The following is a 19,676-nucleotide window of genomic DNA, read 5'->3' as shown; positions in this document are numbered from 1 at the left end:
CTCTCCCTTCGCTACAGACAGCGATTCAGCTCTGAAGGGAGCTAAAACATGTTCCCTAGGTCTCAATGCCTGTCATCAGGCAACACAGAGACATGCTGCGGCAAAGATCCTGCATTTAGAAACAGTACTGGATCCACCTTACCTCCTCAGCATAGTCTGAGTAACATATACTTATGCAGGTGATAATGTCATTCACGCCTGCACACGCAAGCTTTGAGCTCTGCTCAAGGTCACTGAGAAATGCATCCAAGCTCAGGACACGTGCAAGATGTGCTTCACTTTGCTGCCTGTGCCCCCATGCCAGCTCCTCCCTTACACCCGCCAGCAGTAAGGAAACCCTAAAGCAAGAAGAGGCAGCTGCAAAGAGAAGCATGGATGTATACATGTGGACATAAGCATGTAAAAGGGGAGAAGGACACCTGGCAACATGAGGATGTTCTGAAAGGTTTGGGCGCAGCTCTACAACCATCTTCCCACCTCTTGACTAGACTCTTCTGTCCTAAAGCAGCTGGTGAACAAGCAATTGCTGAAGATTTCTCCTCCATGGGAGGGAGACAGGGGCTCCAGTGCCACCTGAGCTCCGAGTAGACCTCCATCTGCATGGCCAGACAGAGGGCTACCTCCCCAACGAACCAGGCAAACACCAATGCGACAGGCCAGCACAGAGACTATTAATACCCAGCATGTTCTGTTTCCATCTCCCACTTGCTTCTAGAATTGGAACTGCTTCAGGTCCAAGTTATAGAAAAGCGAAAAACAACCCCCCCATCCTCTCCCCCAGGAAGCAGGCGGTCCAAAATGTTGTGAATCATAATGAGGAGGTTAAGAGCTATAAATCACTGCAAAGAAAATATTTACAAAATACAAACTGTAACTAATAACTATATTTAAAAGGGGACTTGGGTGGCTTACAAAATCTGTGAGACAGACTGTGCTCACTCCACTGCTTCTAGACCAGTCTCGGATCCAAGGACTGAAAGCTATGACTGGCAGAAGGCAACCTTCCCACCGCAAAGGAGAGTGCAGACAATGTGGGAAGATCTCTGCAACTTCTAGTGAAGAACCCACATCAAAACAACCAGTCACCCACCAATGAACAGATATTCACTGAGCAGATTTGGTGGAAAAACGAGTGAAGAATTAGGCACTAGACACGGAACCCCTCTCCTGCCCCACCACACTCTACCAGAGTAGGACTGAGGTCCTACACATCCAAGAGCAAAGGGCATGGGAACTCTGCTGCTTAAACGACACTTGTTTAGCAGACGGAAGACCGTAGGGCTAATAATCACCTTTCAACAGCAGTAAATATAATTTTAGAATTATATTGACGTACTTGATTTCTCAGAGATGCCAGCAGTGTTACATTAAAAAAAAAAAAAAAAACTGGGCTACACTACAGGCACAATTAACAACATGCCCAAGTACTTTGTATGCCAAAAAATGGATAAAAAAAAATTGCTACGGACATACCAAATAACTTCTGCTAGGCTTTTAACTATTTTCAGTATAGTCAGATTAATTCAGGGCATATTGTTTCTGATTGTTAGTTACCTGTCTTCTGACATACTGAAGCTTAAGTCATTTTGTTCACTTTCCTCATTAAATAAAGATATACTCCACCTGAAGTCAGAACACAAACCTAACATAGGAAAGCACATAAGAAGCTTTGCTACCTATCCTGCACAACGAAGATACCTCTGATGTGTCAGATAAGCTTTTCCATGTAGTGATGTTTAAAATTACTTTGTTTTTCTGAGCAGTATTTTTAATAGGATTCTTTGGTGCTTTTTTCTTTTTTTTTTTTTTTTCCCCTCCTTTCAATGAAGTGGTGAAATGAAGCTCCCTGAAAGGCCTGCTCTGCTGGTCATAATGTCAAACCCTTTGGAAGCAGTTCCAGCCCATTCCTCACAGAACAGGGATGGCCTGACAACATGAAGGAGTCAGCAAGACTTCCCGAGCTGGTGGTCACCCCTGGACCGCTCCATTGACAGTGGCAGAAGAACAGCCACACAGTGACAGACTAAGATCCATCCAGCCCACTATCTCCTTTCCGACAGCAGCCACATCTGTGGCATCTGTGGAAGAACATAAGAACAGGGCAAATGTTCGGTCATTTTTCTCCAGCACAGCCTCCAGCAAACTGAGCCATTGATGTCTCAACTTCCAAAGCATCCTATGGACAAGAGTTCCAATACTAAATACTTCTTTATATGGAAAAAAAAAGAAACAAAAAAACCTGTTTTTTCATACATGGCACCCAATTGTTTCCTGCGTGCATCCTAGTAAGTGAAAATGGGAAAGTTCCCTATTTTATTTCCCATACCATTCAGTATTCTATGTACTTGTCATAAGCCTTTGTTCCTGTCAGCTCTTTTCGTAAGTGAGGATTTCATTTCTTCTCATAAAGAACCTGCTACATCCCTTTCATCATCACTATTATCCTTCCCTGTACTACTTCTAGATCTGCTATAACCTTTGAGAGATATGCAGAAGTACCACAGCTGTATACTCTAACATAATGATATTTGCTGATTTATTTCCTATTTCTCTTTCGAAATCATTTTTAAATCTGCCTCACTAGACACAAGTCTACAAGTGCTGACAATAATCTGCCTCATACTCAAAATAATAAAATAATCTGCCTCATACTCAAAGCAAATTCCTGATGTTAAATGTCAGTTTGCTACCTCAAGACAGCAATTTCCAAGCTGAGGTGGCCAAACAATCAGCAGCTAGCTACTTATTTGAAGCTCATTCTTCCTTGTGTCTACCTACTCAGCACTATCAAAAGATAAGTGAGGATATTCATTAAACATATTCTTCACCTGAAATACCTCACATGAGCAATTGCTTTAATTACTAAAGTGATGAAAAAATAATTACAGAGGAAAATTCTGCAATCTCAGACTAGGCAAGAAATACCCAAGGGAAGTCATCATTATAACATCATCCATGTGTTACAAAAGTCAGCTGAGGAACACTTGGTGCCGTTGGCTCCTTCTCTCCAAACCCTTGCTAGATGTGTGGGGCACAGTCAGATGACCAAGCAGTTTCCCTGTCTTGCTTCTGAACATGATACATATGGGTCCCCCACCACAGATGTGTCTCCTTTAAGAAATCAGGAAGTCAATATCCCTTTATGGTATAGCAGATGAGTTAAATATGTTTCAGTATGGCACATCAAGAAGCCGAGAGACACGATGCTGTGTAATTAAATAATACTTTATATTGGTTCTTGACAACGTAACACCAAGGCGACAGCACCTGCCATTTTCATGCAAAGTAATTTACATAAACTTATTCCTCTACTTCTATACCTCCAGCTGCATTCCATAATTTATACAGACACACAAATTCTTCCCTCTGACATTAACAAGAGAAACGAGTTGAATAATCAGCTCACAGTATTAAGTGCACTGCATTTACTATCAAGCAAGCTTTTTTAGTTCAGCGGATGATTAATCTTCCCTCCACGGGTAGACTACCAGGAGATGCAGAGAGCTGACAATTGCTCTCGGCTTCTGGCCATGCACTCCATACGCTTACCTTGCAACAACAGCATTTGCTGGATCCCTCCAAGAGCTGCTCTAATTCATTAGCCCAGCAAAAGAATTGGACAGCTTTCTGCCAGGTCAGTGAATTAAAGTGGCTCACGTAAGGAATGCCAGAGCCAGTAAACAAGAGTGGGAGTTTGCGCTTGGAGCCAGATCTCTCCTTTCTGACAGCAGTGAATCTTTAGATCAGCTCCACTGCCAAAGGTACTGCAGCCTAATTAGCATCTCTACTTGCAGCTATCTGCACCGGGTGTCTCCATTAGGGATAAGCACACTAATGTAAACCAAGAAGGGGGAAGGGGGAAGAAACCAGGTGACCCAGCACCATAAGAAGTGAAATGCAGAGCATCAACAGTTTAAGAGACAGGCTGCAACAGGCAGACCAAATAGGCCAAATATGGTCTGGTACCTCAGTCTATTTTTAATCCAGGTCTTTCAGCTGTGCTTTGGGACACTATCAAGAGAAAGGACAGATGCTTGGAGATGAAGACTGGGAGACCCACATGCCAGGCAAGAAACAAAGCCCCACAGATGAGGCTTGATCCTAAAATAAAAAAAGATTCCAAAATATTAAGCTGTTTGTATTACACCACCTATTGCGCCAATTTCTTTTCCATGCCCCTGCTCTGAGAGCTTTGAATGCTTTCCACTACACTCAGACCTCCAGAACCAAGCTCATCCTTAGCTGATGACACCAACCAGTCATTCCCCTTTGCTCAGGGCTTTTAGACTGCATAGGAAGGCATGGACTTTGACTCTCAAAGTTTATTTTACTTAAGTTCACTGCTGATGTTTGACCTCAGGCTTCCAGACCACTGTCTATTAACTCAGACACCACCGCTAATCTCAAATCATTCAATCTGACTTGCCCCCCAGAATCTGCCAAGTTTCTATGAAAAGATGCTCCCACCCAGTGTGTTAGGGACCCAGCTGTAGACCCCATTACATTGCTGCATAACATCTTACCAACCAGATGAAACTCCCCTTTCCGTGAGGGACCTTTAAGCCACCCCATATTCTCTGTTACTTTTGCAATTATTCTAAAGGCTACCATCCTGAAAAGCAGGAAAGCCCCACCATCTGAACACACCTTTCGGTATGTCACTGTCTTGCCAACTGGACCAAGCACAGGCCTTGTTCTTAAAAGCAAGGAGAGACCTTATCTGTCTGGCTGAAGGAATTTCCTAATCATACCATGGGAGCACAGGCTTCAAGTAAGCAGCTAAAAAATCCAACGGCTGTTTGGTCTGGGGTATCGCCTTCACGCACATGACAGCAGCTGTGCTTGTCAGTCACAATAATGGGAGGGAAGGATCATACATCACCCATGACAACTTTTTGCTCTATTAAAGTCAGCAGTGTTGTTTGAGCAAGACAACAAAATGGTGAAAGGAAAAGATGCCTTAAAGCGTAGCAGTCTAGTCCACATGGACTGAACACGTATGTCAAACAAGTAACCCACGTATGTGATAGACAAGATGCTTGACGTTAGCTGTAGATGTTCCAGCTGAAATAACCAACCTGTTCTGCTGTATTTTAATAGCATGCTTTAGCTTGAGTAACTACTGAGCCTCTTCCTTCCCCTAGTTCCTACATCATTAATCAGTGTACCGAGGAGAAAAGTTACAAGCAATTACATCCCAAGGCAGCCCACAGAGCCAAAATAACTTCATACAGAAGGAGTCCTGGACAGAAAAAGGGACTCAAGAGATTCAGGACCCCGTGCATGTGAAGTCTGGCATGTGAAAAGCCCTTGGCTGAGGCACCTTCCTCCTTCCCCTGGATTTCTTCATGTGCCACCATTTGGGATCCTCCGGGTTTGATCAGTCCCAGCCATAGAAGTAGCAGCAACATGCTCATCTGCACCCTTACCCTTTCCCAGCTAGCTATGGTCTGCAACCCCGACTCTGCATGCTCAGCTCGCACATCTTTAACCACGTCAAATGGTCAGACCAGACGTGCCCACCTGTTTCCAACAGCCAGTACAAGTGTTACGTGTTATACAGCCTGTTTCTCGGATAACCCCTGCCAGTCAGGCTCCCTCCGCAGCCTCCTGGCAACACTGCTGCCTCCCAGCAGTCTCCCAGCAACGCTCCCTCCTGCACAGATGGGCTCCCAGTCCCTCCTCGCAGGCTAGCCAGCCTCCCCATGCGCTGTGGACTCCTCGGAGCCAGCATTAGTTGATGAAACACAGAGCTCGGCTCTGCAGCGCCACAGAGATGGCTCCTAATATGGAAGAGGAGCAGGAGGGTTGGCAAGAGCTTACATCCAAGGTCAAGGCTTGCATCATTTCCATTAAAAAGAAACGCTCTTAAGCTCTGGGCAAGGATGGGAACAGCAAAAATACATGGGGAAAGCCACTGCTGTGTTTTATTCCCCGTTTCTAGCTTTGCCATCCAACTGGCAGTGCTCAAGATAGCTGTTTGCTGGAGACGGGCAGACCAGATCTTACAGGTTGGAACAACGTCGGACAATCCGGTACTAAAATGATGACTTGCATTTCTGCACGCTGCACCACCTCTAAGTCTTATTTCCAGCCTGATCTCTTCTCATCTACATTTGTGTTTGCTGAGTAAGGCACCTGAAGTTCCTTTTACATACTATCAATGCGCTTTCCAGGATTTGTACTCTTTCTTCTTCAAGATGCTGATGTTGCAGCATTCCCTGGATGAACTCAAAGATATCTTATCAAAGTCATAACCAGCAGTGTCAACCGTACAGCCACTGCCCAGTGCAGAAGGAGAAGAGGCAGACACCAGGAATCATGCACACTCAAGCTGGCACTATCAGTTCTTCCAATCGTTGGCACTGAATTCACTCAGTACTTACAGGGGGAAAAATAATCTCTATGAGCCAAACACCCAACTACAAGTAAAACTGAAAGCATTAACAGATTAAATCCGCCCCTGAGCACCGAAGGCTCTCACCATACAGCTCTTTATTAGGAAGTTAAGTCTTAACAAGTGGCTTAAGGGGTGGATAAAGCTTTTCCTGGGATAATCTGCCAGCATGTTGCCCAGTGCCAGTTCCAGGCCATGGGAAGAAGAAAGCAAAACAATACAAGAAGGTGAAAATCTTTGTTTGGTATATGGATGACCAGTAGCTGAGGGGTCCTCTCCTATATTTGCCCCCTGAAGCTCCCTGCCATCTTCAGAAAGTCAAAGAAAAGTATTTTTCTACTCTGCTAGCTTCCTGAAAACAAAACCACATTGGGATTACACCTACAATGCATGTGCTCACCCTAATCCTTTGTACCGTCAACCTTCCAGAATTTGCCTCCCTCACATTCATTTGAACCGTTCGCCAATTAACACAAGGTAATTAACACTTTCGTAAAGGACTGTCTTTGGACAATGCCACCATGGTAAAAACACGATGATCCCAAGTACTACAGCTCTTTGCAGACACCTGTTTACGAGGGGAACATGCACAAGAGGAAAGACAGGAGCTTAGTAATGAAGGTCAGAGCTATGTTTTGTTTATAATTCTCTCCTTTTCAATTCTACTGCTGATTTGCTGCATACTTAAGAAACAGTCAGCAATCTAATCAACAGCTGCTTTTTCCCAAAGCACTGTGCTGCTCTCCTGGCTCTGCACCCTTCTGCACTTACTGCAAGAGATCCGTTCTGCGTGCTGGCCGTGTTCGTGCTCTGCTCTCCATGCGGCTGCGTGCTTCCGTAGAGCGTCAGATTGTGCTCGCTGGTCTGGCCTGCATAGTCCTGAGTGTGTGGCACCCCATACTCTGTGGGAATCCCGTTCTGTGGGGGTGGCGGAAATGGGATTGTGGTGAATGGCTGCACCATTGCATCAGGAGTTGCTGCTGGCTCCTGGTTACCCTGAAGAAAAGGAAAAGGAGAAAACATCTTTGTAGTACAGAAGATGGATCAAAACATCAGCCTGAGAAATGATATACACACACACGTATTCATGTGACTATCCCACCCACCACCACCATAATATTGCACAGTCTTCTATTATCTTTTTTATCAAAAAGAGCATGCCTCACTCCTCTGAGCCATGACACTGTTTTCTTCATCTTTTTCTGGGCAACTTTCTCGTTCGCGGGTGGCATATGAAGAACAAATTATGGGCCTTACAAATTGCATACCCCCGTAATCTCACACAAGGCTTTATGCACAGTAAGGCATTATTTTGGAAGGGGAAGAGAGGCACTGAAACATTGGAACAGAGAAGGAAACAGAGACAGAAGAACAGGGTTCTTTAATATGCCCAGAAGTACCATATCTGGGTCCATCTCCTCCAGACTCACCCTCACGGCTCTGCTCACAAGCAAGCATATCGTGTGGTTCAGAGCACGCTCTTCCCTGCTGTGTTACAGTGAGAGAAAAGTAGTACTCATTTTAAAACTGATCTCTGCAGCAGCCCCCTCCCTCCTTTGCTCTGGCAGCACTGAGTACAGAGCACGGGTGCTCAGGTACCAGTCGCTGGAATATACCATTTGCTTTGTGCTGACTGTGCAGAAGACACCAAAGAGCTGTGGGACCTGAGTTGAGAACACAAGCCTGGAGCACGCTCACTCTCTCCCCAGTCCTGAGCATCACTACCATTACACAAGGCATTAATTACCCACTCCTCTCTCAGCTTAGGGTATCCCACAGAGAACTCTACGCTAGGACAGTGGACTTTTTGGCAGCTTTTAGCACTGCCTTAGATGTAGTTGTCACCAACCAGATGACTCGGAAACAGACAGCTGACCATGCAAAAAATATCCCCAAAAGACAGTAGAAAACCTACCCCACCATGCCTGAAAACCACCCAAAGCAAACAAGAAAGCATGCAGCCCTGCAGCCACTGCAGGGATCTCACCGAGGGGGGAGCAGGGAGCTGCATTCAGCTACCTGGGACGAAGGAGAACAGCCTTGACATTGAAACCCAACCCTGGGAAGCCCAGGCTGCTGCACCGCTCTTACTGCTTCCACTGCCGCAGCAGAAAAAAATCCACAGAAAAGATTTATGATAGGAGGGCTGTTTGATTTATGTGCGTGTCAACAGACTAATCCTGATTTTAAATTTTGGCTGCTGTTCCAGCCCTAGGTCCTCCCCCACAAAGCCCGAAGGTGCTCGAGCCTATTCTGAGACCAGCATGCTTAAATCAATGGAGTAAAAGAGAAGCAGACCTTATCCTGTAGATAGGAAAGGCAGAGTGGGAATTACCAAACAGCCTTTCAGCAGAGAGCATGCAGGGGCTGACGGACCTCCAGTGAAGCCGGACAAACCTTTCAGTCCCTTTATCAGCCTACCTGCAGCTTTCCCTTCCGGGCGAAGGAAACAATGATAAATGCAGTGCACCTCCAGCCAGCACCGGGTCATTCAGACACTGGCTGAATCCCAAATCTGCTCTGACATTAGTCTATCTGGTCTGCCTCCCCTGGGGGCCACGTGGCCACACGCTCCCGCAGCTGGGGAGAAGGAGAGGGAAGGGCATTCAATACCACTTAGCGGAGCTGAGCTGCAGCCTTGGCCCGTGTCGAACAACGGACGGTTTCATTAACTAAAGTCCAGCTGCTGCAAAGCCTGGCTGCCTGCAGAAACACAAAACTCCGCAGCCTTATCTGAGAAAGAAAAATTCAGGCAAGCATGCCAGCCACAACCAGTGCTCGGTTCCTTGCACGCACTCCCCCGAGCCATTGCAGCCCTGTGTCGCGTGCTAGCAGCTCTACGGAGGTTTTTCACACACCGAGCACATTTTCTGAAAGTAGGACAGGGGTTCCTCGCCCCCACCAAAAAGGGGGGCAGCTCCACCAGCCCTCCACTTCTGCTCACTCACTTTGCCATTCTCAGCTTCAAAGCAGGGATCTTCTGATTCAACCTAAACCATCACCAAGATATGCAGGGCAAGTTTTACAAACAGGAGGGAGGAGAGGCTGAACGATGGCTATCCCATTGCAAACCAGGTATCAGCAACCCCATCGCTCACCTACTCGGCGTATCCCGTCACAACAGTTCCACTCCGTCCACATACTGCCTCCTTTCCAAGCTCTTTTGCTTACAGTATTTGATTATATCCAATTGTCTGTGTGCTTCCATACAGCCCACGTTGTCTGCCCATTTCTCGTGTTTAAAATAGGAGCTAAATATGAAACTTTTTTTGTTGTGTGTTGTTTTTTTTTTTTTAATTTCAAAAATTGGTAGGGTAACCCCATGAAAGATGCAGTAACAGAAACTATTTCCGATTTTCTTAGAACAACCTAGACGTACAAGCCAGTAGTACCCCAGACAGGAGGAAGAGAATGCTAATTAGCCACAAACAAAACCTATTCTGCTGTCCTCTCAACGGTGCAGGGCTGCTCCCCAAAGAACATACTCCAGCATTTTGTTTAATCTCGCTCTTAGAGTACTTAAAATGCCAACCCATAAACCTTATATAATCTTATTTTCAATTTTTTTACCCCTCAGTTAATACTGTTCCTTCCAGTTTAAACACATTTCAACCTTTTAAATATTTTCTCTCCCTCCTTCAATTATCTACAAATGTTTGAAGGACGAAAAATGCTCGCTCTCTCTTCTGTTGCTTGTGGTGTTTTGATAATACATATTTATTTTGAGCCTAATCACACCTCACAAGCCAAAATACCCTGGTAACTTTATTTATTATTTCTCTCTGACCTTCCTAAGATTTTCAAATAAGAACTTTCTGGTGCAGAATGAAATGTTTTTAATACCACTGTCACTTCCCCCTTCCCTCCTCCCCCCCCAATCACACTAACATGCAAAAATCCTATCTTTTATTACAAATGTATCCTTAATTTAATGTCTCAGGTTATCTGTAGATCTATCACTATTATGTTTGTCCAGGTTTCATCATCCCACGGAGTACCTGTATCTCAAATTCTTTTTCTCGTGATATGATTATGTACACGTTTCCCGTCTGATTTTTTTTTTGTAATTTTAATTTCCTTTGATGCTTCAGTATTACTTTTCTTCTGTTTCCACTAGTGTCTACAGAAAAGGACTCCCGATGAGATCTCTGCAGGTTTCACAGCATACTGATATCCACAAACCCAGAGGAGATTCTACCTCTTCTGTTATTCTACCAAATTTCAACATTTACACAACACTTCATATGTTCAATTACTAACACAGAAAAAAAAAAAAAAATCTTCAAACATAGAACCTGAACTCCTTTCCCTACTTCTAACCCAACAGGGAAAATCCTGCAGTCAGAGGCACTGCTTTTCCCACTTCTCAGGAGGTACAAAGAATATGGAGAAACCCCCAAACTTCCTCGTAAAGGTATGTACATAGGAGGAGAGACTCAACTGAAGGTATTCTGCCTGTCCAATCTTGACAACATACCTCACTGCATTGCCAGTCCTGCCTGTTTTAGCTCATGAAATTCTCTTAGACATTGACTCAAGTGCAACAACAGACCGAGATGGATACGTCCAAGAGTAGTCACCATCCCCAAACACACAGAAGGATGCCAACACAGGACAAAGAAAGCCCGGCTGCAGCTCCCCACAAAAACTCTTGCCATCTTCGGCAAGAAATAAATCGGCATGAAATAAATCTTAGCTAATGTTCAGAAGCAGACAGACACTTCTCTCAGCCACAACGCAGGGTGGCTGGCAGTCTCCAGAAGGGGAGCTTGAGGGACATTGGTTGCAGGAGTGGTTTCAGCAGTTCCAGGTTAACCAATTCCCTCCATGAGTTTGTGCTGCCGTGCACCAACTCATGCTAGCTGTCATCCCATGCTCACCAAACTGGGAAAGGCTGTTCAGTGCAACTGGAACTCAGTGTAATTAATACATGCTCCTTAAAAAAAAGGAAAAAACTTCAGTACAATATACAGAAACCTATAGTTCAAAGAAAACCAGCAATTCCTATGTTTTCTATTCATTCTGTTGCTCTGCTCCTACAGAAATCACTCATCTACATCAGGTAGGAATTCAAAGCAGCTCCGCTCTTGAAAAACGTTGACATCTGATTCATCAGCACTCAAGCCCTCAGGGCACGGGATACCCGCCTGCGCTCCCCTTTCGGGCCCCTATTCGCAGCCATACAAAGGTCCAGCCATGTCCTTGCAGGTGCCAACTTCCTTCCTTAAGGTCAGGGTTTTGCCTACACAGCTCAGTGCAAACCCATCCCACATTTTGTTTAAAAAAAACAAATTAGCTAAACCAGTGAAAAATCCCTAATGGGGACACATTTCTAAGAGTTTATGCAGCTTTAACTTAATTAACAAACTTTGTAGCTCCAAGCTAAGTAGAGGAATGGTAAGTAACCGCACACAGTGGTACCTTGCAGAAGGGTGGGAGCTGGGGACAACGTTTCAACAAGGAGCAATGTGGTTCAACAAATGCAACTTAGGATAAATTCTTTCAGCAGACAGCAGGTGGTGATCCAAGATCACGACACTGGAGTGCCAAGAGCGAACACCAGAAACACACACAAAGGCCTCCTACTTCCATAAAACTGTCAAAGATCAGTCTATTTTGTGAAGGGCTGGTTTTGTTTTGCTCATTAGAGAAACAGGTGTAATTATAGGGATATGAAAGAAGCCTTATAGTAATGCAGCTCTATATCCCTTTTGTATTGGTACACCATAATATGCATAGATATTAAAGCATAACCAACCAAATAAAAATTATAATCCTAGTAAAGCTAAACCGGTACAATTTCTGTATAGATGTTTCCATGCACACTGCCATGAGGTAAACGGTCTGTGCTGTCCATAACCTTACTTTGAGTCATAAGCATCAGAGAAAGGTGCAGAGAAATGCTACAGCATGTAAACATCACATAATCTCTTAAGCATGCCTTTCAACGCTGGTAACCCCCAAATCACTGGGATAGATGTGAGTATATGCCTATTAGCAGCATGGGGTTTCTAATAGGTATGCCTTTGCTGAACTCATTTTATGAAACCTTGAAGCAACTGACTTGGAGCTAACAGAAGGCAATTAACCTGTTTGTGAAGACCAGTGTGTTCCAGGCTACGACTGTTTGCTCTCTGCACTAACCTAATCCCTTTCGTAAACAGCAAAAATGTTTGTAGCTTGGATCTGAAGAGCCTGGCGTGACCGTTCAACCTGAAGCCGCTGCCCGCCCTCAGCTGTCTGCATGAAAGGGATCCTTGTGAGCGAGGGGGACACAGGGACCGCGCCATCCCCCCTCCAACCCAGGTCACAGCATCCTGTCAGGGAGGCAAACGTGACACACGGCTCCCGCAGAAGAGGCCAAGCACTGCTCCTCAGCTGTACGCAGACAAGAGAGGAAGGGCCAACCACACAACCCTGCTGCTGCAGGAGCAAGAGAATAATAATAATAATAATAAAGAAAATGGGCAGGGTTTTTTTCCCCGCCCTTCTCACAGTTGAACACAAATTAAGGTTCCTGTAGCAGGCTCCCCTTCCCAGCCCCTTCCGACACAGTCTCCTCTCCCAGGAGCCCCGGTGGAACTCGCGCTCCAGAGGGGCTCTGGCTGGACCTGCCACCGTCCCACCTCCAGCTGGGCACTCCCGCCCTCTCTCCCCTGCCAGCCACAGCACTCCATCCACCCTCCGCTGAGCTGTTTCAGCACATATCCCGGGGGGGGGGGGGGGGGGGGGAGAAGGGGAAAAAAAAAAACCCTCGCTTTTTATTGTCAGGTTAGTTTTGTTCCCAGTTAAGAGTGCTGAAATGGCTTGGCAAGAAGTTGGAGGAGAACCGGAGCCAGAAAGGAGAGGGGGTGGAGAAGCTGGGGAGGGAAGGGCCACGGGCACCAGCACTTGGATGAGCTCAGGCTGCCGGGGAGCCAGAGTCTCCGGCACGCATTAACCCTCTCCCCAGCCAATCCCACAATTTGCCCGCTGATAACAAATATATCAGCAAGCAATTTCTTCGCAAATGGAATGGATACAAAGCAGCGTGAGGAATGCTCCAAGACCTACCAGGAACTTGAGCATTATCCCTTCCAGAAAACCACGGGCTTGGGCATTACACCAGAGATAAACCCCAACCTACACTGGTAACTCTCATAGCATGTGGAAGCTAAGCCTTGATTTTAAAAATTGTGCTTTTACTCTTTAGGGTCATGAAGATACTCAAACACAAGCCAAACTGATGTATAGGATGATGAAGCAATGGCTTTCCAACTCCCCAGTCGTGCCAAAACACTGACTTGGCCATGCGATCCCTGCAGGTGCCCATGAACATCATACAAACTCTTTACCCTAAAACACAGTAGTAACACTTTCTCTGTCATGGCTATTTCATTACGGATTAGTTTCTGAATGGGAAGAATGGGTAAAATGCCTACAGAAAGGAAGTCTGGAGGTGAAAAGGATATACAAAGGATATAACCACCTTGTAGTCTTCATCTTTGTACAAACCTGTTCCTGGATTCAGACAGGTACGTGACCCTAACCTGACACCCACAGTCCACACTACAAAGGCATTTCTGTTACTCCAGAGAGCAAGACCAGCATGTCTGTCTGTCTGACGACCCAGACTGATAAAATCAACACTCTTTTTCTTGATGTGGGTTGATCATAAAAGCACCTTAAAGGGGATCACAGTAATAAGGGGGTTTGTATTTCATCTGCACGTCTGGACCTTGATCTTCATTTGATCTATGACATATTGGGGTAACAGAAAAGAATGCTAGATTTTGACTCTACTACCACAGGCACAAGAGCAATTTCCCCTGAATCCTCCCAAAAGCAGTGCTCTACCTGTAGGTAGTTTTGCAAAAGTTTGGTGGAGTTTTATGCTAATTTTGTTAAAACAGAGGAAAGTTTACATGTATGCATTCTTTTTTTTTTTTTTTTTTTTTAATTTAAAATCAGATGTAATCATTTTAGGAAACACTTTTTGTATTGGGTTAACTTAAGCCTAAATAAGCTCATCTTCCACCAGAAATAATAAATAAATAAATAAAAGCCTGCACTCAAGCTTGCACCTAGCTAACCATTTAAAGCCATGTTTTCTTCAACTTCCTGGTGCAAGCTTGCACTAGATTATCTAATCTTGCCCTTCCTTCTCCTAGATATGTAAAACAAGGGAAGAGCAAGTTATCTTCCAATAGACACTCCATCATTCCAGGCCACCAAAAACTGTTCTGTAAAATAAAACAGCTGGCCTTTTTTTTCTTTTTTTTAATGCATTTAAGAATTTCACGGAGAAGAAGTTCAAGCCCCTGTTTTGTAGGAAAGGATGAAAGAAAATTATAGTCCTATCTTACTCTTATACAGAGGAAGCACTCACTCATCCCCATGCTGTCATCATTTCCAGTAATGGTCAACTTTTGCTCTATCCCAATGTACAAATGCAGGCTCTCAGTGCTGAATGCGTACATGCTTAATTAAGAAGCCCCTAGGCAACCTGCAAAGAGGTTTCCTGTTGGATATAGCCAAAGCTTTAGAGTTACACAACATTAATAAGGCCCAGAGCCACATCTACTTACCAGCCTGAAACATATCTTTCAGATTTTAAAAAAAGCACTGATTTTCTGCTCCTGAAATCTACATTATTCCTCCTTTCCAAAAAAAAAAAAAATAGTTAAATGTTACTGGCACGAAGGCATCCCACCAAACGCTTTCAATCAATTCACGCTCTCTGGGGTTGATTAGAAAGAAAGAATTGTGCTTCAAGAGACGACATTGAGGTCTCAACATCTGTTTCCATTCCATATTAGGAATGAAACTACCTCCAAGAATTATTGGGGAGAAGGGGGTGGGGGTGTGGAACAAAGGAAAAAGTCACCAGGATGGATACATCCTCAGCAGCAAAGCCAGCAAGTAAGAGAAAGACTCAGGCTCAATTTTTTGTTCCAGATTAGTCCTTTAGCACCTACCCTGGCTGTGTTCTTCCCACCTCTGCAATATTCCAAGTGAATACTTTCCACTTCACATTCATAGTCAAATGTTCTTGGGGAAAAAAGATTTCCATAAGACGACTAGCTTTTGACAAATCAAGATGAAAATAAAGTCTCAAAATATTACAAATCTAGTCGTACATTAATCCAGCGGACACCCAGAGTGGCAGAAGCATCTCCCACACAAGTGAGATTACTGTTGGGTGAAGAGGGTTAAGTTTGGACCAGAATTCAAATGAATCATAGCTAAGAAACAGTGTGCTGCAGATGCGTCATGTATGTTTAATCTAAGCTAACCGCGATTAGCTTTTCAGCAGATTAGCAAACTGATCACACTCACAGTTGCATGACTGCAGATCCTCATGCCAGGAGGCAGGATGAACCAGATGCCGGTGGTGGGGAAGGAGTGTGGTAACTGCTCTTTCAGGAGTGGTCCGTGGTTGCATTAGGGCACCTGGGCACTCACGTGCATGACACTAAGATGGCACAGACGATCTCCCTGTGTTGGTTTTCTGCCTTACTCCTGACTGCTAACCACTGGTTCCTGCTGCTGCTCAGTAAAAGAAGGGCTGCAGAACATGGAAATGTAGCAGGGAAGAAAATCCCACCTGGTCCCATGGTAACTCTTGATCAGGCTGTCAGGGTAGTGTCACAGCTACTGTCACCTCAGCTAATTCTGCAATCAGATTGCTCACTTCAGACGGCTTTGTTTCAAGGAAGACAGTAGCTCTCCAGGTGACATTGTCTTTCTAAAAACCAGTATCTGCTTCTCCAACCCCAATCAGGTACCTGAGCTGGACTGATAAGCAATTTTTCATCCCATGTCCCTGCTCTGCGAATGGACTACTGCCCTGTATCTGCAAGCACATCACCAAATCTCAGTGAGTGTGGAGAGTTATTCCTGCAACCTCAAGAATTCAAACTGCTTTCCTGAATGTTTAAATCCTCATGAAGCTCATTCAGCCCCTTAGAAAGATTTGTATCTACTTCAGTCACAGGAAATTTTCAAAGCCCTTGCTATGTGATGCAGCTATCTGCAATAGACTCTTCCAGATCTCTCTATATGTCCAGCACTCTTCTAGAAAGGATTTTGAAGATCACTTTTGGCATCAGGCTTCCCTGTCTCCCTCTCCTCTGCTGTGAGGGGAATAAGCTGAAGGCACTACTGAGCTGTGTGGAGGTGCTGCTCGGAGCTGACGTGGCTCCCAAAGGATGGGCAAACCTCAAAGCCCTGTCAGGCAGGGCTTCACTTATACAGCACTTACACAGGCCCCTTCAATTCCCCTGATTTCAGTGGCCAACAGGAAAGTCCTCCCGCTTGCCTGCACTAATTCCAGCACCTCACAGGGAAAAGCAGCCCTGCCTCTGCTGGCAGCACAGGAGGAGGAGGAGGAGGAAGGGAGAAAGCGCCGGGAAAGGGAGAGCACATCTGGAATCAATTGGAGAGCGCTGAATGCCTCGGAAAGAACTGCAGAGCTGGCAGAAACCATAGCAGGGAGCCACGCGTTTGGACGTGACTATGGAGCAAAGGTGGGGGACGAGACGTATACGGCATACTTAAACACAAAACCAGAGCTCCTCTTGGGGCTCTTTTTTTTAATGCAAGCAGCTAAATGTCTCAGCCTTGTCACATTTTCACTGCCACTGGCCTATCATGGGTACAGTCAGAATTCAGTACAGAAGAGAGGGGATGAGATGCATACAGCCCCAGCCGAGGCAAATGGGAATCATCTGTGACTCAAGTGCCAGGACTCAGCAACACAGGAACAATATTATATCAAGCTGCTCTCAGGGTGCGGGGCAGAGGAAATCTGTGACTGACTTGGCACACGCTTGAGAACAGAAATTTGACGGTTTAAAAACGCAGATTTCTTCCCACAGTTACTTTCCATTCCAGCAATGCATTCTCCTATCTCCTGTTACTCATTTGTTCCAAGAGGAGTTTTCCATTTTCAAGGAAGCCTCCACTATGTGTCCTGAAAAGCAGAGGTACTGGAAAGGAGCAGAAGGTCATGGAGAAGCAACTCGCCTGTGCAGCAGCCTGGTACACAGAGTGACTACAGTTGTTTGGGTATATTACCAACATGTGGGACGCGGGAAGCATTGCCCCTTTGGTACATGGCCTTGGCCAGTAATAAGATAAATTGGCCAGAAAAGTAAGATACATGCTTCCACATATGAATTTTAAAAAGGGAATTAAAAAACTCAAAAGGGAACACGAAAGAGCCACAAAAATTACCACAAGATTGGGAAAAGCCACATGGCTGTACACTGAAAAAACTTGAAAAGCCCAATAGATTTTGCTTCTAATTTAAAAAAAAAAAAATTACATGGCAACTGATTATTTTGCAAAAGTGTATTAATGGTGAGAGGGGAAAAAAAAAGTAGGCACTAATAATATTTAATCTAATGAACAAAGGCATTAAGAAAACCAATAGCCAGAAGCTGAGTCTGATAAATTCAGCTCTGGTAAAAGACACCATTTTATTTTGTTTACTGATTTCTAAATGACAGTCATTAAGTCAGCTGGTGAGAAGGACTCAGTCCTTTCCATCTCTTCTTGCCTTCGTGCTGAAAACATTATGTCATTCAAAACAGAGGTACCCGAGTGAGACATACTGGCCTACAACGCACATACGGCCAGAAGAGATGATGTAAAGCCAGATCTATAGGACAGTATGCTGGCAAGCTAAGAAGAGCTAGTGGAAGTCAATGCATATAAATTAAAGCAGATTAAACTAAGCAGCAGACACATTTATAAGTAAAATTATTTCACCTTATGGAGAGGAACAAGCTATTGAGAAGTATAGGTACAGTTTCGTGGACCACGTAATATGATAAACTACTAACTGGCCTCAGAAGCAGTGGCTCTGCTTCCCTCCCCGGCTGTTGTGAGATCTAGTCATGCCATGGACATAGTCAGAAAATTAATCCAAACAATAGTCATCTGTTTGGTCATAAACTGAACTGTCTCGCTTTTTATCTGCCTAAGCACGATGCCCAAAGCAGTGAGGAGGCTGAACATATGGCCAGGGCAGAGAGATGAGGGGGACTATTCTTCTCACAGCAACCCATAGTTACGCTACATTAAGCGCAACTTGAAAATGCACCTGAAAGCCACTTCATCCCTGAACAAGAGGTTACATGGACATTTAGCATATGTTATTGCCACTACCTGCTTCGCTTATGCTTAACTTTGAGAGTGTCCCCACGTAAGCCAGCATAAAGGTGGTTTATACACAGTGAATTTGACAAGTATCTCAGGAAAGATTCCCCTTTTGTTATAAAATCCTTTTAAAGCCTCCTTCCCCCAGGCCTTCCAGCTAACGTATGTTTACCAAATTCCTGCTGTAACCACGAACCAGCATAGACTTCTCCCCTACACAGGCCACCTGCATGGGCTCAAAGGTGAAGCTCGAGGTCAGCAGCACATTTGACCACCTTTCAGATGGCTCCTCCTGGGCTGGGTGTCGTTAATGCAGCTCCTGCAGCCCCCGTGCTCAGCATCATCTTTGGAAGCATGCTGCTCTCCCTTGTCACCACCACATCAACGCCTTGGTCACATAAAACGTGTGGGTTTAACAACAGCAATATACCAAATATTCACGTTAAGCTATTGCATATTACTGGTAGTCCCACTTTTAAACTGCTCTATTTTACCGAAGCTAAATCGATAAACCTTAAAAGCTAAATTGATAAAGAGCATCTCATTTCAGTGGCACATCTGTCAGCATCTGCAGTTCCATTAATACGTTACTGCATGAGTTCCTGTGAAATTTACCCCTCCGTAACTCCCAGCAGACCTCCACCTTCCACAGCCAAGTGCATTAAAGGTCCCTTTTTTCACCCCTCCTCACTCTGTTTGTCTGCTCACACCTACAGAAAGACAAGAGAACAGGCTATGCAAAACTTAAACCCTTTCAGCCAGTCGGTCTCCCCTTCTGTACATCCCCTTTCACACACACAGTGTCAGGCTAAACAAAGCCACTCGCTCCAGGATACAGGCCTGGAAAAAAAGCATTAGCATCTGGCAACCAAGAGCAGCACCCCGGCATACGAGCCTGAGAGCAAACACAAGTCTCTGGCACGAAGAGGAAACACCGAGACGTACGCCTGACTGCTCCTGTCAATCTTGCAGTGGGGGAATGCCCGAGTATTTTTTTTTAAATATATTTTTATCATATTACTGAAAGGAAATGCCAGGGACTGCTGCAGCCCCTGTCCCTTGAGGCTCTGCTGCTGCCATCAGGCTGCACTGCCTTTGCAGCAATGAATATTTAAACAGGGCAATAAATATTTCA

At 44.9% G+C, this 19,676-nt stretch overlaps 1 protein-coding gene across 20 annotated transcripts in view; it reads right to left on the bottom strand.

Annotated features, from left to right (window-relative positions):
• Positions 1-19,676, bottom strand: part of RBFOX2 (RNA binding fox-1 homolog 2) — a 174,997-nt gene that overhangs the window by 54,678 nt on the left and 100,643 nt on the right. For 19 of the 20 annotated variants that reach the window (XR_012775780.1, XR_012775781.1, XR_012775782.1 and 16 more), the window contains one exon: positions 7,169-7,393. Coding sequence is in view for 14 of the 20 variants with exons in the window: in XM_075501504.1 (XP_075357619.1) it covers positions 7,169-7,393 (225 nt within the window). In the remaining 6 variants the exon portion in view is untranslated. Of the gene's footprint in view, positions 1-7,168; positions 7,394-8,384; positions 8,424-19,676 lie in introns of those variants that run through there. The other variant, XM_075501539.1, reaches the window with a different exon arrangement.

The sequence above is a fragment of the Mycteria americana genome, chromosome 1 (genome assembly GCF_035582795.1).
Source record: "Mycteria americana isolate JAX WOST 10 ecotype Jacksonville Zoo and Gardens chromosome 1, USCA_MyAme_1.0, whole genome shotgun sequence".
In the NCBI taxonomy this organism is placed as follows: domain Eukaryota; kingdom Metazoa; phylum Chordata; class Aves; order Ciconiiformes; family Ciconiidae; genus Mycteria; species Mycteria americana.
Note: the sequence above shows the minus strand (reverse complement) of the source record. Positions and strands in the feature narration are given on the sequence as shown.